This window comes from Triticum aestivum, chromosome 3A (genome assembly GCF_018294505.1).
Source record: "Triticum aestivum cultivar Chinese Spring chromosome 3A, IWGSC CS RefSeq v2.1, whole genome shotgun sequence".
In the NCBI taxonomy this organism is placed as follows: Eukaryota; Viridiplantae; Streptophyta; class Magnoliopsida; order Poales; family Poaceae; genus Triticum; species Triticum aestivum.
The window spans coordinates 105,922,725-105,946,250 of record NC_057800.1 but is presented as its reverse complement, the minus strand read 5'-3'; the positions used below and the strand labels follow the sequence as shown (position 1 = coordinate 105,946,250).

The following is a 23,526-nucleotide window of genomic DNA, read 5'->3' as shown; positions in this document are numbered from 1 at the left end:
GGAGCTATGCCGGACTAGTTTGACACCATCGTGATTGTAGCGACCCGACCTCAAGCGGTCAAGTCTCTATGCTTAAGTGTCATCCCTGGATCGGTATGCTGACACACACAGTACTCGAGAATTCATAACAGAGGTAAATCACATGTAAAAAGTAATGTAAATACTATTACCTCAATCCAAATAGCGAAAGTAACAAGGTTGTGGATTCCCATCAACACCAACGGCAAAGTTGAGTGTAGAAATAGTAACCCTAACGTATCACTTACTCGTCGTAAGATTCCGGCAACATGAGACGTTGCTGCCACAAAGGGTCAGTACGTTGAATGTATTGGCAAATTCACACCATAGAGAATGATGAATAAAGGCTATCACTACATGCATATTTGGCTGGTGGAAAAGCTCTATGGTTATAAGGTTTTTGCGAAAAGTCAATTTTTCCCTACTACAAAGGAATAAATTTTATTTAACTATCATGGTGGTTGTTAATCATTGAGAATGGTTGACAACATTCTCAATCCCAATTAAGTAACATCATTAAACCCAACAAAATTATTTAATGTCACATGATGAGATTCACATGATAATCCAAGTACTAGATACTCAAAACGTCCATAACCAGGGACATGGCTAATCATGATTAGTTTATACACTCTGGAGAGGTTTACGCACTTTTCCCCACAAGACTCGATCTCCTCCGTTCGATTTCTCGCACTACAAGGTGTTTGAGAAACGGGTGACCGAGACATAGTCTTTCAGAAGCGTTTGCACCTTACGATGGGTAGACCGTACCACCTACAACCCCTACATCTGCTAGTCTACCACTGTAAGAGTTCACACGACTTAATCAACTATGCTAGTATGAATAATCTCATGATCCCTTTGAGCCTGGGTGGCGGTCCATAAAAAAACAGGCAATCCTGGAATACTCAGGTGCCTAGACAGGCAATCGCTGGAATACCCAGGTGCCTCAATCCACCAGGATGTGTGTTAAAGTTGCCACCTTAAGTAAACCATTAATTAACAATCTCACATCTGTCATGAAATACTCTCAAACCCAATCCACCTCTACGAGCATAGCATGGCAATATAAGCATAACGTAATAGTAACTCCCAAGGTTTGAATGCAGGGCAATAGGTTCCTACCTCATCAACTACTTCCCAATACCCACATGTTATCAATCCTACTCATGCAATGTTTGAGGGTGAAACTAATGCATAAAAACTGGGTATGAAAGGGATATGATCAAAGTGTGAACTTGCCTGCAATGTTGATGAAGATGATTCGCACTCATAACTCTTGATAGTTCTACTTGTCACACTCCGGTCAATCTATCATAAGCAAGCAATAGTAACCACACATAAGCAATCACTCAAAAGGTCGGAGAGAAAGAAGAAAACAATTCGGAAAGCTTCAAAACCCAGCAAATAACTCTTGCAACATAATACAATTTCTAACAGTACCAAAATTATGTAAATTTGGCCTTATCCGAAAGTTTAGGTTAAGAGCTTTAATTTGCAAAAAGAATCAACTAAATCGGAGTTATAAAACTCAAGTTATGATCAAACAAAGTTTGAATACAAATCTGGTCTTCAAATTTTAAAATTTTAAAAACATGTTTGGGTTGGATTACTGGATAGAGGGGGTCATAACGAAGAAGTGGGCGTTGGTTTCGTTGGATTTGGACAAACTAGTAAAAAGTTATGGCTATTTGAAAAATCAGGGCCAAGCTGTTTTACGGAAGAAAAAATAGCTATGGGCTAGGGTCTAATGTATAAATACGTAAACTAATTGATAATCTAATTATTTTATCGTATTAGTCTAAAAATAATAAACTACGAAAGTATAAGAAGAAAAAAAACAAAGAAAGATACCTTTATAAGGCAGAGAAAAGATGACTTTGGAGAGAAGAGAAAATTTCTAGAAGTCGCACCGGAGAGGAGAAATATATTTTTCTTAAATGAATCTAGTCAAATCAAAATATTGATTTAACCCGAATCGGATGATTTTTAAAAGCTCTATGGGTCTATATTTATTGGTAGAAAAAAGGCTTAGAGGTTAAAGGCTAGGCAATGTGGAACTAAACGTAGACGAAAATATACGAAACAAAGATGAAAAGATGTGAGCGGCTCGCATGGGCCTAAAGGCCTTCGGCCGGCCGCGTGCACGCTGCGGCTGCAGTTTTTTTTTACAAAATTCGGCCTAAGAAAAAAAAGGTAAAGGCTGGCTGGGCCTGGCCTATTTATGAGAGAAAAAAACAATGGGGCGCCAGAAGCTACTATACTGCGCATGTAGGCGATAAATAAATATAGCCGCATGTACAGTTTTTTTAAAAGAAACATAAGGAAAACCGAATAACAAAATTAAATAAAATTTTTATATAGGCATATTATATATTAAAAAGTTTAGAAAAAGATTTTCTACGACATGAATATTTTTCTAGCATTAAATAAAATATGCACAAATTCTAATAATTCCAACAGTGCTCCTGCTCTAATAAGATCCAACAAAATCATTTTAAAAATACCAAAATGAAATCAAATTTATTTCTCTGCAATTTTCTATTGTAGGGAATCATGTTACCCTATTTTCCATGTATTTTATTTTTGGAGAAAAATGATTTGAATAAAATCCAAATAACTCCAAATTGAAAAATAATTCCAAAAGACTTTGAATTTAATCCTTTGAAACTCCCAACTCATATTTCATATAATTTGAAGAAGTCATTTTATCTCCTCTCGTGAAAATCATTGAGTTGCATAAAGTTTCAGAATTAGAAATATTTTCCAAATGAAATTCAAATATTTTCAATACCCCTTGTCATTTAAATAAATGGAAGAAGTCATGTCATCATCTCTCGAGGGTTTCGTTGCAAAATGAAAGTTTGGGAAAGTTCTTTTATTCCCTCTCATTTAACTTTCGAAAAGGTTTCGAATTTCACTCAATTTCACACAATCAATGAAACAATCAATCCAATCTATCTATTTATTATAACATTCCAAAATTTAGAATTTTGGGATGTTACAAACCTACCACCCTTAAAAGAAATCTCGTCCTCGAGATTCGGAGAGGCTAGAAAGAAATAGGTTAGGTTCGGGGTCTCTTCAAAATTTCATCAATCGTCTTCGGGGTCTGGGGTGCTACCACCCTTAGAAGCATGGTTACGGTTCCATCAAAACTCATATACTTTATCCATATTGTTAACAGTGTCGGTCTTCTCAGATCTTCAGGATAATTCCTTATCTGGGCTCTTTCGGTAGTGGCATAACCTTTTCCTCAATTCTTCTGTCTTTCATCTTGGTAAGGTTCTTCTGTGACCGGGTCTTCTTAGCTGATGGGTCTGGCGCCAAAACTAAACAACTATCGATATCTCATGGTGGTCAACAATTTATGGTTCCTTCTGCAGGAAATGGGTCTGGTTGATCCTCACCATATAACCTACGGTTGGCAAAAGCTGCCTTGTACAAGGGAAAAATTTATTATACCATTCTAAGGTTTAAACAGGGTTTTGATCATCGTCTCTCTACTATAGGTAAGTCACTCAGATTTACCATTCCATATATCAAGGCGAATAATAAGAGTAAGTCGGTATGGTGATCAATCCATCCTGCACCCAAATCATTACCTTGTACATGGTTTAGTGAATCTCGCATTCGAACACTCGGTCATCCTCACAAGCATTGCAGAATTTCTCTTGTCAACGAACCAAGTTCAGATGAATCCATTGATTCTGCAAGCCAAACAAACATCTATCGTTTCTTCACAACTCTCAGGTTTTGCGTAAACTCCTATAAGATCGTCTGTCGTTAAACGTAACTTCTTCTTCCAGGGTTTTTCCTTCAGCAAGAATGTGCTTGCTTCTTGGCAGGTCCTGGGGCCTGTGGGTTATGGCCCATCTCATCACTTGTAACCTTGAACTCATCCTCGGGGCAACTGATCGTTATTCCAACTTCCAACTTCCTAGTATTCTAAAATCCATCCAATTGTACTGTCTTCTTCCTTCTATTGGCACCAAACTAGGACATGATTACTCAGACTCATCATGGAGTTTCCATTGATCCATATTTCCGACATCATACCTCCTTTATATCCAATAGTAATTTATCTATTCATCCTCGTGGGATATCCCACATACCGAGATAAAAACTTATACTTATGGAGTCCATATTCCACTTCGTGGAACATCATTATCCTTTCCAGGGTCAAGCGTCCTTATAGGGGAATATTGGCCATCTCTGCATGGCACTTCTTCAACCGGCAAACGTGAAACACATCTTGAACTCCTGACAGTCCTTCGGGTGATTCCAACTTGTTGGCCACTTCTCCCATACGCTCCAAAACTCGGTATGGTCCTACAAATCTCCGGGCTAACTTTCCCTTAACTACAAATCGTTTAACTCCTCGCAGAGGGGTCACACGAAGACATGCTCTGTCTCCAATTTCATAGACTACCTCCTTGAGTTTTTGAGTCTGCATATCTCCTCTGCCTGGACTGAGCTACCTTCAATCTATCTCGAATCAACTTAACATTCTCTTCTGACTCCTTGATCACATTTGGTCCAAACAACTGACGGTCTCCAACTTCATCCCACATACTCTTGGGGTTTCACAAATATCGAGACAAAACTCGTATTCATTTTATCTGAAATCCACTCAGTGGAGTATCCTTATCTTTTCCAGGGGTCAAGGGTTCTTACAGGGTACTACCACCCTTAAAATGCACAAATCTTCCATAGACCATATTTCTCATATCCTCAAAAATGTTCAAAATTCTTCTTCATAGGGTAACAACTCATAAAATCCATATCAGTACCAACGATGCTAACTTTATTCATTCTCAAGTGATTACAATCTCTCGCTTCTCCATTACATGTATCAACTCAACACCTCAATATAAAAGAAAATCTTCTCACTTCTACTACTCCATTTCTTTTGTTGCAAACTCAACTATCTAGCAGAAGTCTCCTTCTCCTTGGGGCATCCTCTGGCAAAGTGCCCTGCTCTATTACAACGAAAACATATTACTTCTGACAAGTCTCGAGGTTTCCTTTTTGGGCAACTGTTGAGGTAGTGCCCTGACTCCTTGCACCTATAACAGGTGATATGACTTAGGTCCCTCCTGGGCTCCAATCGGTTTCTCTTCCTAGACTTTTCCATTCCAATCAGGGCTTCTATTTCCTGTGGGTCATATTGTCAGGAATTCTACTAGATCCCCATTCAAACAATTTTGGGAGATGTGTCCTTCTTCTCCACATGAATAGCAAGACTTAGTGCAGGGTGTACTCGAATCTTCTTTGGGTGTGTCCTCCATCGCTTCCTTCATCACAGCTTCTTCTAAAATTTCCATGAGGGCTCCTTTCATTACTTCTTTCTTCTGCTGGATGGTTCGTTGTACCATGGGGTAAATGTGACACCGAGCATGATAGTGGGTAGTCCCTTCACACAAGAAACAAGTAATCTGCCTAGTTGGGCATTCTTCAACTGGGTGACTTCCTTCACAATTAGGGCATTCATCCTTGTGTTCTTTATGGGTGTGTCCTATTTCTCCACAAATCTTGCATGCACGAGGTTTCTTCATATCCTTTCCATAAGGCTTCAACTTCTGGGACACAAGCCGAGACTTTGGCAGAGTCAACTTAAATTCTTTCCAAGTGGTTACTCCTTGCCATCCATTTATTTTTTTGGTACATCCTCCACCAAGTAGCAGCACCTCTTTCAAAGCACTGAAGAGCATGCTGGGTCATATCCTTTCCGACTATAGGGTTATTCTTCATGTGATCCTCCGTGTTCTGAATCCATCGGTCCATCTCCAATGGACTTATCGGTCCAGGGAAACATGATTTTATCTCCATTCGTCCTCTATTGGGTCCATGGGTTTGGGGTGAGATGAGAGAGACAAAGGGGGATGCACACAATACAAACAAAAGTTTTGAAAAGACAGATTTTATTTGTGGCCGTCGGGAAAAACGTCAAACAAATGACAGCTCACAAACGTCGCATCTAACGTAGGTATATAACAGGGGTTTGGTCTTCTAAAGGGCAATAAATCTTCAACGTCTCCAAACTCTTCAAGCCTTGTTCATGCCTCCAGTGGCTTCTTCCGATCATGCTTGTCTTTCTCAAGTTCTTTTGCCAGATCAACTCTATTGACGCGAAGTCTCTCGTGACGTCCTTTAATATTCTAGAGTTGTGTTCCAAACTTCTGGTTTCAACATCCTTCACATGAACCATGGTCATACCGTCCTTCAGTTCCTGACAAATCTCCGGTATCTCGAGGTTGTAGCTCCTCCAGCTTGGCTACTTTCAGCTTTTGGTTCCTGAGTTCTTCACGAAATGCTTCATTGTCTAATATGGCTTCATGGAGCTCCACCTTAAACTTCTTGATGTACTACTCCAGATCCTGGTGATACACCGGCTAAGGTTAAAAATTCATCTTACTAATAGGTGCTCCATCAGCCTTCTTCCATCAAATCAATTCTGAAGAAATGCATCCTTAACTCAGCACGGTGACAGTAGCATCAGCGGGCGATGACATCACGAATAACTGTGTTTCTGCTCTTGTCATTCCCATGAGCTATCATTCCATAGTTGATATCTCCTGCCTTAGGGTTTTTTGACAAAACTTCGAGTTCTCATGCTCCTTGTTTCAGTCTTTCTCCGATACACCTTGATCTCGGGTATTGACAACTTCCATAGTCTGCCAAGTTCCATAAGGGTAGCCTTCCTAGGTCATACAAATTTGGGAATTCTTCAGAGCCTTCAAATTCTACTTGTCTTAGGTCTTCAACCATTGTAGTTTCCATTATTCAGATGCACGGAAAATACTCTTCATTCTGAATGGTCTCAGTTGTCCGATATCTTGTACTTCTTGGAGTGGCCTCATCAGTCGAGTGGTAAAAAGAGGAAAAGGGTATAGTCTCACTAAAAAGGAATTTTTGAATAAGCTCATAAGAGAAGAGAAGTAAAAGATCTTTTGAAAATGAAGTTGTAGAGAAAATCTTTCCTATGGGCTTGCCAATTTCTAGGGTCACGTCCTACAATCAACATGTGCTCTGATACCATCTTGTAGCGACCCGACCTCAGACGGTCAAGTCTCTGTGCTTAAGTGTCATCCCTGGATCGGTATGCTGACACACACAGTACTCGAGGATTTATAACAGAGATATATCACATGTAAAAAGTAATGTAAATACTATTACCTCAATCCAAATAGCGGAAGTAACAAAGTTGTGGATTCCCATCAACACCAACAGCAAAGTTGAGTGTAGAAATAGTAACCCTAACGAATCACTTACTCGTCGTAAGATTCCTGCAACATGAGACGTTGCAGCCACAAAGGGTCAGTACATTGAATGTACTGGCAAATTCACACCATAGAGAATGATGAATAACGGCTATCACTACATGCATATTTGGTTGGTGGAAAAGCTCTATGGTTGTAAGGTTTTTGCGAAAAGCCAAATTTTCCCTACTACAAAGGAATAAATTTTATTTAACTATCATGGTGGTTGTTAATCATTGAGAATGGTTGACAGCATTCTCAATCCCAATTAAGTAACATCATTAAACCCAACAAAATTATTTAATGTCAGATGATGAGATTCACATGCTAATCCAAGTACTAGATACTCAAAACGTCCATAACCGGGGACATGGCTAATCATGATTAGTTTATACACTCTGCAGAGGTTTGCGCACTTTTCCCCACAAGACTCGATCTCCTCCATTGGATTTCTCACACTACATGGTGTTTGAGAAAAGGATGACCGAGACATAGTCTTCCAGAAGTGTTTGAACCTTACAATGGGTAGACCGTACCACCTACAACCCCTACATCTGCTAGTCTACCACTGTAAGAGTTCACACGACTTAATCAACTATGCTAGAGCCCATAATAGCTTGTGGCTGCACACGGAAGTTTCTAGTATGAATAATCTCATGATCCCTTTGAGCCTGGGTGGCGGTCCATAAAAAAACAGGCAATCCTGGAATACCCAGGTGCCTAGACAAGCAATCGCTGTAATACCCAGGTGCCTCAATCCACCCAGATGTGTGTTAAAGTTGCCACCTTAAGTAAACCATTAATTAACAATCTCACATTTGTTATGAAATACTCTCAAACCCAATCCACCTCTACGAGCATAGCATGGCAATATAAGCATAACGTAATAGTAACTCCCAAGGTTTGAATGTAGGGCAATAGGTTCCTACCTCATCAACTACTTCCCAATACCCACATGTTATCACTCCTTCTCATGCAATGTTTGAGGGTGAAACTAATGCATAAAAATTGGGTATGAAAGGGATATGATCAAAGTGTGAACTTGCCTGCAATGTTGATAAAGATGATTCGCACTCATAACTCTTGATAGTTCTACTCGTCACACTCCGGTCAATCTATCGTAAGCAAGCAATAGTAACCACACATAAGCAATCACTCAAAAGGTCGGAGAGAAAGAAGAAAACAATTCGGAAAACTTCAAAACCTAGCAAATAACTCTTGCAACATAAAACAATTTCTAACAGTACCAAAATTATGTGAATTTGGCCTTAACAGAAAGTTTAGGTCAAGAGCTTTAATTTGCAAAAAGAATCAACTAAATCAGAGTTATAGAACTCAAGTTGTGATCAAACGAAGTTTGAATAAAAATCTGGTCTAATTCAAATTTAAAAATTTCAAAAACATGTTTGGGTTGAATTACTGGATAGAGGGGATCATAACGAAGAAGTGGGCGTTGGTTTCGTTGGATTTGGACAAACGAGTAAAAAGTTATGGCTATTTGAAAAATCAGGGGCAAGCTGTTTTACGGAAGAAAAAATAGCTACGGGCTAGGGTCTAATGTATAAATACGTAGACTAATTGATAATCTAATTATTTTATCGTATTAGTCTAAAAATAATAAACTACGGAAGTATAAGAAGAAGAAAAAAACAAAGAAAGATACCTTTATAAGGCAGAGAAAAGATGACTTTGGAGAGAGGAGAGGAGAAAGATACCTTTATAAGGCAAAAAATTTCTAGAAGTCGCGCCGGAGAGGAGAAATATATTTTTCTTAAATGAATCTAGTCAAATCAAAATACTGATTTAACCCGAATCAGATGATTTTTGGAGGCTCTATGGGTCTATATTTATTGGTAGAAAAGAGGCTTAGAGGTCAAAGGCTAGGCAATGTGGGACTAAACGTAGACAAAAATATACGAAACAGAGATGAAAAGAGGTGAGCGGCTCGCATGGGCCTAAAGGCCTTCGGCCGGCCGCGTGCACGCTGCGGCTGGAGTTTCTTTTACAAAAATTCGGCCTAAGAAAAAAAATGAAAAGGCTGGTTGAGCCTGGCCTATTTAAGAGAGAAAAAAAACAATGGGGCGCCAGAAACTACTATACTGTGCATGTAGGCGATAAATAAATATGGGCCGCAAGTACAGATTTTTTTTAAAAAGGAGAAACAGAAGGAAAACCGAATAACAAAATAAAATAATTTTTTATAGGCACATTATATATCAAAATTTTCAGAAAAAGATTTTCTAAGACATGAACATTTTTCTAGCACTAAATAAAGTACACACAAATTCTAATAATTCAAACAGTGCTCCTGCTCTAATAAGATCCAACAAAATCATTTTAAAAATACCAAAATGAAATCAAATTTATTTCTCTCCAATTTTCTGTTGTAGGGAATCATGTTACCCTATTTTCCATCTATTTTATTTTTGGAGAAAAATGATTTGAATAAAATCCAAATAACTCCAAATTGAAAAATAATTCCGAAAGACTTTGAATTTGATCCTTTGAAACTCCCAACTCATATTTCATATAATTTGAAGAGTCATTTTATCTCCTCTCGTGAAAATCATTGAGTTGCATAAAGTTTCAGAATTGGAAATATTTTCCAAATGAAATTCAAATATTTTCAATACCCATTGTCATTTAAATAAATGGAAGAAGTCATGTCATCTTCTCTCCAGGGTTTCGTGGTGAAAAGAATTTTAATTCACGGAGATCACGAATGCAAAATGAAAGCTTGGGAAAGTCCTTTTATTCCCTCTCATTTAACTTTCAAAAAGGTTTCGAATTTCACTCAATTTCACACAATCAATCAAACAATCAATCAAATTTATCTATTTATTATAGCATTCCAAATTTTAGAATTTTGGGATGTTACAGTGATGGCAAATATTACCTCAGAGGAGCATTAAGATTTTATGGGCGCGTGTTAAAAACAATGCACAATACCATAGAAGAAAATTCCTTTTAAAAAGGTTGTCAAATATCACGTTCGTAAAGAAACATGAATTCGGGTCGGATCCATATTCGCGCAGGAAACAGATCTGAAAAGTGATGCACTAATCGGAAGGTTCCCGGAGTTTGGACGGTGGGATTGAGCTGAAATTTGGAGGGGTGGTAGATATGGGAATTCCGCAGCAGATGAACGGTTGGATCTTCCAGAGGACTTCCGAGCTGGGCTCTGGAGACCATGCCCTAAACTCGTCCAGATTCCCGTCCAGATTTGACAGGGCTCCGGTATATCGTAGATTGCCGGAGATTCCTCCATAGGAACTCAACGAAATTTTGCATGGTTGTTGTAGACCCAATTCTGCACAATTCCACCAAAGGGATCGTCAAAGCAATGCTCTAAGAGATGGTGGCAGCGGATAGAAGTTCGCTATTCGGAAAAACAACACGGTCGCCCGAGGGCAATGTTGACGCTGAGCCCCTGGGCTCCATGGACGATTCCTCCATGATCTTGATAGAGATCGGAGTTGGTGTTGATAAAGGACCTCGTCCGAACATGATGACCGGAGGCAGGGCACAGTCCTCGATGAAGCCAAGGTGAGCAGTCGAGCCGGTGACGAAGATGTTGACGTCGCAGTTAATCTGCAGACGAGCCATCGATCCTTTTGCCGATCACACTTCGAAACTATCAATGAAAACACCAATGTCGGTGCCAAAACCAGCGGATCTCGGGTAGGGGGTCCCGAACTGTGCGTCTAGGATCGATGGTAACAGGAGGCGGGGGACACGATGTTTACCCAGGTTCGGGCCCTCTCGATGGAGGTAATACCCTACTTCCCGCTTGATTGATCTTGATGATATGATTATTACAAGAGTAGATCTACCACGAGATCAGAGAGGCTAAACCCTAGAAGCTAGCCTATGGTATGATTGTTGTATATATCTATAGACTAGCCTGGCCTCGTTTTATATAATGCACCAGAGGCCTAGGATAACAAGAGTCCTAGCCGAATATGCCGGTGGGGATAAGTCCTTGTCTTGATCACCAAGTCTTGTGGAATCTTGTATGCGGCAGCTGTCCGAACTGGCCCATGAGTATATGGCCATGGGGGTCCTCGGCCCAATCTAACAGATCGGGAGATGACGTGGTGAGTACCCCCTAGTCCAAGACACCGTTAACACTTGCGGTACATCTGGAGAGCGATCTCGAGCTCCAAGTTGGATATTTCATCGGAGATCCCCAGCTTGAGGATGCAATGGCCATGTTCCTCTACTGCTCCCAGGTGGACACCTGGGCCAAGGAGGCGGTCGAGCCTATGGACCAACACATTGGCATCTAGCGGGCCGCGAACAAGGCGAATGGCGCCACCCATGCGAACGGCGCGGCAGGCGTCTGGTGGCCTCTTCCCACTCCTGGGATGCATAGCAATGAGAGGGGAGAGTGTGTCTACGTACCCTCGTAGACCGAAAGCGGAAGCCTTAAGTAATGGGTTGATGTAGTTGAACGTCTTCGCGATTCAACCGATCAAGTACCGAGGCCGAGGGCCGAGGGAGAGTTTCGTCAGCACGACGACGTGCTGACGGTGATGATGAAGTTACCGACACAGGGCTTCACCTAAGCACTATGACAAATATGACTGAGGTGGAAATCTGTGGAAGGGGGACATAAACCTGATTGCCCTAGTAGGAGTCAGAATAAGGTTGAGGCTTGAAGACAAGCAACTGACATCTCGGATCTTGCTACGTTTATATATGAAAAATCGAGATCTAGTGACATAACGCAAGGTCTTCCAAAAGTGGAACAAATCTTTGAAGCGCGTTCAATTGATTCATTATCCCCGAATCTCGAAAGGAGAATTGAGGATTGGAATGAGCGTATACCAAGAATTCTTGGGGTCCCTTGGGGATTCTTGATTGGAGCTGAGCTAACCATAGCCCAAAGTCGTATCTCTTTGGTTAATAAAATCCAAAAGGTTTATCGATCCCAAGGGGTACAGATCCATAATAGACATATAGAGATTATTATACGCCAAGTAACATCAAAAGTGCGGGTTTCCGAAGATGGAATGTCTAATGTTTTTTCGCCTGGGGAATTAATCGGACTATTACGAGCGGAACGAGCAGGGCGAGCTTTGGATGAATCGATCTATTATCGGGCAATCTTATTGGGAATAACAAGGGCTTCCCTGAATACCCAAAGTTTCATATCTGAAGCAAGTTTTCAAGAAACTGCTCGAGTTTTAGCAAAAGCTGCCCTACGATGTCGCATTGATTGGTTGAAAGGCTTGAAAGAAAACGTAGTTCTGGGGGGGATTATACCTGTTGGTACCGGATTCCAAAAATTTGTGCATCGTTCCCCACAAGACAAGAACCTTTATTTCGAAATAAAAAAAAATCTATTCGCGTCAGAAATGAGAGATTTTTTGTTTCTTCATACAGAATTAGTTTCTTCAGATTCTGACGTAACAAACAATTTTTATGAGACATAAGAACCCCCATTTAACATTTAACCCTATATCATTTAAGGATACATAAAAAATATTTTTTACTTTACTAGACTTTTGAACTTAGAACACTAACAGGTCAAATTTTAGATTTTTAAGATTTTTATTTTAATAAGTAAAACAAGTCAGTTAATTCATTAAGGTGGTTATGTTTATACCATGTATCAATGGCCAACTCTTATCTTAGTACAAGGTTCTCTCGGAACAATTATTATTTATTTCAAGCTATTTCGGATCTTTCTTAATCTTCAAAAAGAACTAAATTCCGTAATGGAATGGTAGGATTAAAAAAAAGGAAGTGTGGAAAAAATGACAAGAAGATATTGGAACATTAATTTGAAAGAGATGATAGAAGCAGGAGTTCATTTTGGTCATGGTATTAAGAAATGGAATCCTAAAATGGCCCCTTACATTTCGGCAAAGCGTAAAGGTACTCATATTATAAATCTCGCTAGAACGGCTCGTTTTTTATCAGAAGCTTGTGATTTAGTTTTTGATGCAGCAAGTAAGGGAAAAAGTTTCTTAATTGTTGGTACCAAAAAAAGAGCAACAGATTTAGTAGCATCAGCTGCAATAAGGGCTCGTTGTCATTATGTTAATAAAAAGTGGTTCAGTGGTATGTTAACGAATTGGTCGATTACGAAAACTAGACTTTCTCAATTTAGAGACTTAAGAGCAGAAGAAAAAATGGGAAAATTCCACCATCTCCCAAAAAGAGATGTGGCAATCTTGAAGAGAAAATTATCTACCTTGCAAAGGTATCTCGGCGGGATCAAATATATGACGAGATTGCCAGACATTGTGATCGTCCTTGATCAGCAAAAAGAGTATATAGCTCTTCGGGAATGTGCCATTTTGGGGATTCCTACTATTTCTTTAGTCGATACAATTTGTGACCCGGATCTCGCGAATATATCGATTCCAGCCAACGATGACACTATGACTTCAATTCGATTGATTCTTAACAAATTAGTATTTTCAATTTGTGAGGGCCGTTCTCTCTATATAAGAAATCGTTGATTAAGAATATATAGTGAATTCTTGGGCAACTGCGTAAATTTATGGAATCACTTACTTTACTATATCTTTTTTTTTTGCATAGAATTTTTTTTGCATAGAAAAAAGAAGGGGAATATTGATATATATTAGAGGGTATTGATATATATTATGATCTGATGTGCTTTCTTGGTATCCTAAATATAAGATTAATACTTCAAGTTGCTGAGTTGAGAAAGAGATGGTTGAATCAAAAGAATTCCTTTTTTGAAGTTCAATTTCTATCAGAGGACAATATGAATATTATACCTTGTTCCATTAAAACACTCAAGGGGTTATACGATATATCGGGTGTAGAAGTAGGCCAACACTTCTATTGGCAAATAGGAGGTTTCCAAATTCATGCCCAAGTACTCATCACTTCTTGGGTCGTAATTACTATCTTGCTAGGTTCAGTTGTCATAGCTGTTCGGAATCCACAAACCATCCCGACCGACGGTCAGAATTTTTTTGAATATGTCCTTGAGTTTATTCGAGACTTGAGCAAAACTCAGATTGGAGAAGAATATGGTCCCTGGGTTCCCTTTATTGGAACTATGTTCCTTTTTATTTTTGTTTCGAATTGGTCGGGTGCTCTTTTACCTTGGAAAATTATAGAGTTACCCCATGGGGAATTAGCAGCGCCCACGAATGATATAAATACTACTGTTGCTTTAGCTTTACTCACGTCAGCGGCATATTTTTATGCTGGTCTTAGCAAAAAAGGATTGAGCTATTTCGAGAAATATATTAAACCAACTCCAATCCTTTTACCAATTAACATCCTAGAAGATTTCACAAAACCATTATCACTTAGCTTTCGACTTTTCGGGAATATATTGGCGGATGAATTAGTCGTTGTTGTTCTTGTTTCTTTAGTCCCCTTAGTAATCCCTATACCGGTCATGTTTCTTGGATTATTTACAAGCGGTATTCAAGCTCTTATTTTTGCAACATTAGCCGCAGCCTATATAGGTGAATCCATGGAGGGTCATCATTGAATTGACTATTTTTGGAAATAGTATTTTTTTTTTTTGCAGCTTAGCTCAATTCATGCATGGTTCCGGATAATCTGCTTGGTTGCAAAAAAATAGTTAGAAATGCGTATGAATATATAGCCTAGAGTTGTAGGAGAGAGAATAGAATAGACTATATTATGGAATTTTCAAAGTATATATGCATTAAGGAGGGTGGAGTCAGGCTAGATCTATACTATAATATCCTTAATGTCTATAAGTGGAGTCCTCTTTTATGCGGGTTTCCACTTTAAGCAATGATTTTAGAATCCGATTCAATAGAAAATGAGAAAATATGCAAACAAAATAGAAGAAACAAATGTATATATAGGATATTATATTATATATTCCTAGGTTAGATTCATTATCTAATCCGATATATGGATATGGAATTCCCTTCTATGTAGTTCGGACAATTCACATTATCATTTCAATTTGATTTCAATTTGTACTTTTTAGTTACTTTACTTCTCCCCAATAGAGCTTAGAAGTAAGAATTTATTGGTTGATTGTATCCTTAACCATTTCTTTTTTTTGACACGAGGAACTACTCACCATGAATCCACTAATTGCTGCTGCTTCTGTTATTGCTGCTGGATTGGCCGTAGGGATTGCTTCTATTGGACCTGGAGTTGGTCAAGGTACTGCTGCAGGACAAGCTGTAGAAGGTATTGCGAGACAGCCAGAAGCAGAAGGTAAAATACGAGGTACTTTATTGCTTAGTCTAGCTTTTATGGAAGCTTTAACAATTTATGGACTAGTTGTGGCACTAGCGCTTTTATTTGCGAACCCTTTTGTTTAATCTTAAAAAAAAATTCTTTCGATTTCGATTAGATACTTTTTTCTTTTTTTAGTAAATTGGTATTTGCTTCCGCAATTCCAATTATATCAATACTTTATTTAATTTACTCCTATTTATTACTCCTGGAATTATCTATTTATCGGGACAGATAATACCCCATTCTAGGAAGGGCTGAGTTGAGTATTATTAATTTAGAAGATATGCTCTCCTTCTTATTTCCCGTCCTTAGTTTAGGAAAGTGGAAAGTTTTTTCCTTTTATTTTAGGAATTTTGGGAACAGAACATTTCAACAAAGGAAGTCTTTCACCGGTCAAACAAGACGTAAGACTTAATCTAAAAGAAATTACTAGATTGAATCTATTTGCATTAAAAAAACCGATCAAAAAAGGGCGAGCGAAGTAAGTGATCGAAAAACTTTGTTCTTTGTTCGTCCTATCTATAAGAGGAGAGCATATGAAAAATGTAACCCATTCTTTCGTTTTTTTAGCTCACTGGCCATCCGCTGGCAGTTTCGGGCTTAATACCGATATTTTAGCAACAAATCGAATAAATCTAACTGTAGTGGTTGGTGTTTTGATTTTTTTTGGAAAGGGAGTGTGTGCGAGTTGTCTATTTCAAGAATAGATTGGATCTATCCGGCTGCACTTTATAATATTTTTTAGTATTTTTCGGATAAATAAGAAAAGGGTGCACGATCTCGACGAATTACTTCTGAATAAATTCAGAAATCATATGGAAGAACCATAGCATTTCGCGACTCATTGGTAAATCAACTTTGATTCTCTATAAACCAAGAATGTGAGACCATTAACACGGTTAAAGCTAAACTGCTTGAAGTCCAGGCAAAAAGAGGTACTCTTTCTACAACTATATTAGTATTAGTACCGAATTTAAACGGGAAATAGCTAATGTAAAATTTATCTGATATAGAACACTCATATCGATAAAATGGTTTGAACTATTTACTAGAAAAAAAGGGGGCACCCTGCCCTTTTTTAACCAATGCCGAATCGACGACCTATGTATAAAAAAGAGAAATTTTTTGGATTTGAAGAAAAAAAAGAATTCTATTAATTTTCATTTTCCATTTATTTAGTTAGTTTTTCTTAATGAAATTGAAATTATTAAAGAGGGCAAATAAAAATAAAGAAACAACTTTGCTGACCATGATATATTTTTATCTAGGCGGAAGAGTCCTCTTAATATTTATCTAGTCTTATATAGGTTTCGGTATATTGAAATATAAACATAAAAAAGAAGATAAAGGATAGGCTCATTACTTAAAAAAAGATATGGAAATAGCTATAGAAAAAAAATAAGGAGCGTGAGAGCCAAATGAATCGAAAGATTCATGTTTGGTTCGGGAAGAGATCATAAAAGTTGTAAACTTACAAAATAATCTACTTTCATTAAAAGATTTATTAGATAATCGAAAACAGAGGATCTTGAGTACTATTCGAAATTCAGAAGAATTGCGTAGAGGGACCATTGAGCAACTCGAAAAAGCTCAGATTCGATTACAGAAAGTCGAACTAGAAGCGGATGAGTATCGAATAAATGGATACTCTGAGATAGAACGAGAAAAAGCAAATTTGATTAATGCTACTTCTATTAGTTTGGAACAATTGGAAAAGTCTAAAAACGAAACCCTTTATTTTGAAAAACAAAGGGCAATGAATCAGGTCCGACAGCGGGTTTTCCAACAGGCCGTACAAGGAGCTCTAGGAACTCTGAATAGTTGTTTGAATACCGAGTTACATTTCCGTACGATTCGTGCTAATATTGGCATTCTCGGGTCCCTGGAATGGAAGAGATAATTAAATTAATTAGGCCTTGAACTTCTACTTTTGTTTAGAATTTAGGCATTATTTTTCCCCTTGCTTCCGAAAAAAGAGTCAAGAAACACTAATGGCAACCCTTCGAGTCAACGAAATTCATAAATTTCTCCGCGAACGTATTGAACAATATAATAGGAAAGTAGGGATTGAGAATATAGGTCGCGTAGTTCAAGTGGGGGATGGGATTGCTCGTATTATAGGTCTTGGTGAAATAATGTCAGGTGAATTAGTCGAATTTTCAGAAGGTACTAGGGGTATTGCTCTGAATTTGGAATCCAAAAATGTTGGGATTGTATTAATGGGCGATGGGTTGATGATATAAGAGGGAAGTTTTGTAAAAGCAACAGGAAGAATTGCTCAGATACCCGTGAGTGAGGCTTACTTGGGTCGTGTTGTAAATGCTCTGGCTAAACCTATTGATGGGAAAGGCGAAATTATAGCTTCCGAATCTCGCTTAATTGAATCTCCTGCTCCAAGTATAATTTCCAGGCGTTCCGTATACGAACCTCTTCAAACAGGGCTTATTGCTATCGATTCGATGATCCCTATAGGGCGCGGTCAGCGAGAGTTAATTATTGGGGACAGACAGACTGGCAAAACAGCAGTAGCCACAGCTACAATTCTCAATCAAAAAGGGGAAGGTGTAATATGTGTTTATGTAGCTATCGGTCAAAGAGCATCCTCCGTAGCTCAAGTAGTAACTACTTTCCATGAGGAGGGGGCCATGGAATACACTATTGTAGTAGCTGAGATGGCGGATTCACCTGCTACATTACAATACCTCGCGCCTTATACGGGAGCAGCCCTGGCTGAGTATTTTATGTACCGCGAATGGCATACTTTAATAATTTATGATGATCTCTCCAAACAGGCACAAGCTTATCGCCAAATGTCCCTTCTATTAAGAAGACCTCCCGGCCGTGAGGCTTATCCAGGGGATGTTTTTTATTTGCATTCACGCCTTTTAGAAAGAGCCGCTAAATTAAATTCTCTTTTAGGCAAAGGAAGTATGACCGCTTTACCAATAGTTGAGACTCAATCTGGAGACGTTTCCGCCTATATTCCTACTAATGTAATCTCCATTACAGATGGACAAATATTCTTATCTGCGGATCTATTCAATGCCGGAATTCGACCCGCTATTAATGTGGGTATTTCTGTTTCCAGAGTAGGATCCGCGGCTCAAATTAAAGCCATGAAACAAGTAGCTGGCAAATCAAAATTGGAACTAGCTCAATTCGCAGAGTTACAAGCCTTTGCACAATTCGCCTCTGCTCTCGATAAAACAAGTCAGAATCAATTGGCAAGGGGTCGATGATTAAGGGAATTGCTTAAACAATCCCAGGCAAATCCTCTCCCAGTGGAAGAGCAGATAGCTACTATTTATACCGGAACAAGAGGATATCTTGATTCGTTAGAAATTGAATAGGTAAATAAATTTCTGGATGAGTTACGTAAACATCTAAAAGATACTAAACCTCAATTCCAAGAAATTATATCTTCTAGCAAGACATTCACCGAGCAAGCGGAAATCCTTTTGAAGGAAGCTATTCAGGAACAGCTGGAATGGTTTTCTCTTTAGTAACAAATAAATTTTGCATGTCTACTCTTGTTAGTAGAATAGGAATCGTTGAGAAAGATTTTTCATTTGAATCATGCAAAAAAGTTTTCTTTGTTTTTAGTTTAGTATAGTTATTTAAAGAATAGATAGAAATAAGATTGCGTCCAATAGGATTTGAACCTATACCAAAGGTTTAGAAGACCTCTGTCCTATCCATTAGACAATGGACGCTTTTCTTTCATATTTTATTCTTTCTTTTATTTTATTTTCTTCTTCCGAGAAAAAACTGTTAGACCAAAACTCTTTTAGGAAATCAAAAAATCCAGATACAAATGCATGATGTATATATTATATCATGCATATATCATAAAGAAGGAGTATGGAGCCGGTAGTGGGAATCGAACCCGCAACCCCAAGGTTATGAGCCTTATGAGCTACCAAACTGCTCTATACTCTTAAACTAAAGAGGGGTAACTAGTGGATAAAAGAGGGTTGGATACGCCCCTCTACCAATATCTATACAAATAGAATAGTCCATTTATACAGAATGGTAAAGAGGGCTCCTCTATGATTATCAATTCCAGAAATCCATACAAATACGAAAGGGTATTTTATCCTTACCAACTGGATCTTGTTGCACCCGGTAACAAACATTCATAAACCATTTCTCGAAGTACGTGTCCGGATAGCCCAAAATGTAGATAGTTAGCTCTAGGTCTTCCGGTCAAAAAACAACGTCGATGAAGGCGTGTAGGTGCACTATTACGCGGTAGGGATTGCAATTTTTCTCGCATTTTAGTTTTTTCACTCAAACTCAAGGGAGAAACTTTGCTTCTTATCTTTTTTTTAAAGATTGGCGAATCAAATGATATTTCTGTTCTAATTTCTGCCGCTTCTTCTCCCTCTAAATCAAACTTTTTTTTGCCATAATGTGTCGTTGCTATTATTACCAAGTATACGGTTCTAATCCTAGATGGAAAAATAAATAGAAAAAGAAATCTAAAAAGGCAGATCCTACCTCTCTATCAAGAGTAATGAACTAGGTGCTGATACAGTACAAAAAAACAAACTAAATTAACCAAACTTGCCTGATGTTGAGGCAATCAAGAAAACTGCATAAGTGAATATATAACCCACGGAAAAGTGAGCTAATCCAACCAATCTTGCTTGCACAATGGAAAGAGCCACGGGCTTATCTCTCCAGCGAATTAAATTAGCTAAAGGTGTGCGTTCATGAGCCCATGCTAAAGTCTCAATTAATTCCTGCCAATACCCCCGCCAGGAAATTAAGAACATAAATCCAGTAGCCCAAACAAGATGTCCAAATAAGAACATCCACGCCCATACCGATAAACTATTCATCCCAAAAGGATTATATCCATTGATAAGTTGTGAAGAGTTTAACCATAGGTAATCTCTTAACCATCCCATCAAATAAGTGGAGGATTCATTAAATTGTGAAACGTTGCCCTGCCATAATGTGATATGTTTCCAATGCCAATAAAAAGTAACCCACCCAATGGTATTTAACATCCAGAAAACTACCAAATAAAATGCGTCCCAAGCAGAAATATCACAAGTACCGCCGCGCCCTGGGCCGTCACAAGGAAAACTATATCCAAAATCCTTTTTATCCGGCATTAATTTGGAACCGCGTGCATCTAAAGCGCCCTTTACTAAAATCAATGTAGTTGTATGCAAACCTAGAGCAATAGCATGATGAACCAAGAAATCCCCAGGTCCTATTGTTAAGAAAAGCGAATTACTATTCTCATTAACAGCATTCAACCATCCGGGCAACCATAGGCTTCGACCCGCATTGAAAGCGGGGCCATTCGTTGAAGATAAGAGTATATCAAACCCATATGTCGTCTTGCCATGAGCAGGTTGTATCCATTGGGCAAATATAGGTTCGATCAAGATTTGTTTTTCTGGAGTACCAAAAGCAAGCATGACGTCGTTATGAACATAAAGGCCCAAGGTATGGAATCCTAGAAAGAGGCTAGCCCAACTTAAATGAGATATGATAGCTTCTTTATGGTCTAACATTCTTGCCAATGCCTTATCCTCATTCTGTTCCGGATTGTAATCCCTAATGAAAAAAATAGCTCCATGAGCAAAAGCCCCTGTCATGATGAACCCTGCAATATATTGGTGATGAGTATATAAAGCAGCTTGAGTAGTAAAGTCTTGTGCTATGAATGCATAAGGAGGTAAAGAGTACATATGTTGAGCTACTAAGGAAGTAATAACCCCTAAAGAAGCTAGAGCAAGACCTAACTGAAAATGAATCGAATTGTTGATTGTGTCATAAAGGCCCTTATGCCCACGCCCTAATCGACCCCCCGGAGGAGTATGCGCTTCTAAAAGATCTTTAATACTGTGCCCAATTCCGAAGATAGTTCGATACATGTGACCGGCAATGAGAAAAATAAATGCAATAGCTAAATGATGGTGAGCCATATCGGTCAGCCACAAACTTTGTGTTTGTGGATGGAATCCCCCAAGAAGAGTTAGAATGGCAGTTCCGGCTCCTTGAGCGGTACCAAATAAATGATTACTCGAATCAGGGTTTTGGGCATAAAGATTCCATTGACTCGTCAAAAGGGGTCCCAACCCCTGGGGATAGGGTAATACATCTAAGAAATTATTCCATCGAACGTACTCCCCCCTGGATGCGGAAATAGCAACATGAACTAAATGTCCTGTCCAAGCCAAAGAACTTACCCCGAAAAGTCCTGACAAATGATGATTGAGACGAGATTCCGCGTTTTTGAACCACGAAAGGCTTGGTTTCCATTTGGGTTTTAGATGTAACCAACCCGCTATTAAGGACAGCGTAGAAAGAAATAATAGAAAAAGAGCTCCAGTATAAAGATCCTCATTGGTGCGTAATCCTATTGTATACCACCACTGATAAACTCCAGAATAAGAAATATTCACTGGACCAGCAGCACCTCCTCGAGTAAAGGCTTCCACAGCGGGTTGACCAAAATGAGGATCCCAAATCGCATGAGCAATAGGTCTTACGTGTAAAGGATCCTGTATCCATGATTCAAAATTTCCTTGCCAAGCTACATGAAACAGATTTCCGGACGTCCATAGAAAGATTATTGCTAATTGCCCAAAGTGAGAAGCAAAAATGTTCTGATAAAGACGTTCTTCAGTAATATCATCATGACTTTCGAAATCATGTGCGGTAGCAATACCAAACCAAATACGACGAGTAGTGGGGTCCTGAGCTAAGCCTTGGCTAAACCTGGGAAATCTTAATTCCATAATGCCTTTCAAATCCTCCTAGCCACTATCCTACTGCAATAATTCTCGCTAAGAAGAATGCCCATGTCGTGGCAATTCCACCCAGAAGGTAATGGGTTACTCCTACAGCGCGTCCTTGTATAATGCTCAAGGCTCTAGGCTAAGTAGCAGGAGCAACTTTTAATTTGTTATGAGCCCAAACGATAGATTCAATGAGTTCTTGCCAATAACCACGGCCGCTGAATAAAAACATTAAACTGAAGGCCCAGACAAAATGAGCACCTAAGAAAAAAAGACCATATGCAGATAATGAAGAACCATAAGACTGAATGACTTGCGATGCCTGTGCCCACAAGAAATCTCGAAGCCACCCATTAATCGTAATGGAACTCTGTGCAAAGTTTCCCCCTGTAATATGAGTTACCACCCCTTGATCACTTATAGTACCCCAAACATCCGACTGCATTTTCCAACTGAAATGGAAAATGACTACCGAAATTGCATTGTACATCCAGAATAAACCTAAGAAAACATGATCCCAGGCGGATACTTGACATGTTCCCCCTCGGCCAGGCCCATCGCAAGGAAAGCGAAAACCTAGATTTGCTTTATCGGGTATCAAACGGGAACTCCGAGCAAATAAAACACCTTTCAAAAGTATTAATACAACACTTTTATATTATTTTGGGGACTAACCTGCTAACCCAAGACCCAGTGCAAATTGTTGTTTTTGCCTATTTCAGTGTTTCGCAGAAAAGGAATATCAAATGGAATGAAACCTTCGGGAGAGTTATTTTTGGAACAAACATGATCCAGGGGACTTGGAGTAGACGTCAAGAAATCAATGAGGAGGCCAATAGGAAGGGAGGCGCGGCTCCCCCCTGGGCGCGCCCCCACCCTCGTGGGCCCCTCGTAGCTTCACCGACCTACTTCTTCCTCCTATATATGTCCATATACCCCCAAAACATCCAGGAGCACCACGAAACCCTATTTCCACCGCCGCAACCTTATGTACCCAAGAGATCCCATCTTGGGGCCTTTTCTGGAGCTCCGCCGGAGGGGGAATCTATCACGCAGGGCTTCTACATCAACACCATAGCCTCTCTGATGATGTGTGAGTAGTTTACCACAGACCTTCGGGTCCATAGTTATTATCTAGATGGCTTTTTCTCTCTCTTTGGATCTCATTACGATGTTCTCCTCGATCTTCTTGGAGATCTATTTGATGTAACTCTTTTTGCGGTGTGTTTGCCGAGATCCGGTGAATTGTGGGTTTATGATCA

The 23,526-nt window shown here is 39.1% G+C and overlaps 3 protein-coding genes, 1 long non-coding RNA gene and 1 other non-coding gene across 6 annotated transcripts; 3 read left to right on the top strand and 2 right to left on the bottom strand.

Moving 5' to 3' along the window:
- The first annotated feature begins 2,705 nt into the window (after positions 1-2,705).
- On the top strand, positions 2,706-17,084 carry LOC123060534 (uncharacterized). 2 transcript variants are annotated; one of them, XR_006428019.1, is made up of 3 exons: positions 2,706-2,720; positions 2,838-2,839; positions 16,641-17,084. It is a non-coding gene; the product is annotated as an uncharacterized lncRNA (long non-coding RNA). The 2 variants fall into 2 exon arrangements; XR_006428018.1 differs by lacking the exon at positions 2,838-2,839 and adding an exon at positions 8,556-8,558 and having other exon boundaries at positions 2,709-2,720.
- LOC123060532 (ATP synthase subunit a, chloroplastic) lies at positions 12,666-15,327 on the top strand. The gene has a single exon (XM_044483289.1). It carries the CDS (start codon positions 13,909-13,911, stop codon positions 14,767-14,769), a length of 861 nt encoding a protein of 286 aa, XP_044339224.1. The 5' UTR covers positions 12,666-13,908; the 3' UTR covers positions 14,770-15,327.
- A 638-nt stretch (positions 17,085-17,722) lies between the features above and the next one.
- Positions 17,723-18,775, top strand: LOC123060533 (ATP synthase subunit alpha, chloroplastic-like). Its single transcript, XM_044483290.1, has one exon. It carries the CDS (start codon positions 17,963-17,965, stop codon positions 18,740-18,742), a length of 780 nt encoding a protein of 259 aa, XP_044339225.1. The 5' UTR covers positions 17,723-17,962; the 3' UTR covers positions 18,743-18,775.
- A 369-nt stretch (positions 18,776-19,144) lies between these two features.
- Positions 19,145-19,216, bottom strand: TRNAR-UCU (transfer RNA arginine (anticodon UCU)). The gene has a single exon. It is a non-coding gene; the product is annotated as a tRNA-Arg (tRNA).
- A 90-nt stretch (positions 19,217-19,306) lies between these two features.
- LOC123060531 (photosystem I P700 chlorophyll a apoprotein A2) lies at positions 19,307-22,905 on the bottom strand. Its single transcript, XM_044483288.1, has one exon. The coding sequence runs from the start codon at positions 22,262-22,264 to the stop codon at positions 20,060-20,062; it is 2,205 nt and encodes a 734-aa protein (XP_044339223.1). The 5' UTR covers positions 22,265-22,905; the 3' UTR covers positions 19,307-20,059.
- Between the last annotated feature and the right edge of the window lie 621 nt (positions 22,906-23,526).

Bases quoted from the DNA above. Each gene is read 5' to 3' on its own strand.
- LOC123060532 (XM_044483289.1), top strand. From the start codon at position 13,909: ATGTGCTTTCTTGGTATCCTAAATATAAGATTAATACTTCAAGTTGCT.
- LOC123060533 (XM_044483290.1), top strand. From the start codon at position 17,963: ATGATCCCTATAGGGCGCGGTCAGCGAGAGTTAATTATTGGGGACAGA.
- LOC123060531 (XM_044483288.1), bottom strand. From the start codon at position 22,264: ATGGAATTAAGATTTCCCAGGTTTAGCCAAGGCTTAGCTCAGGACCCC.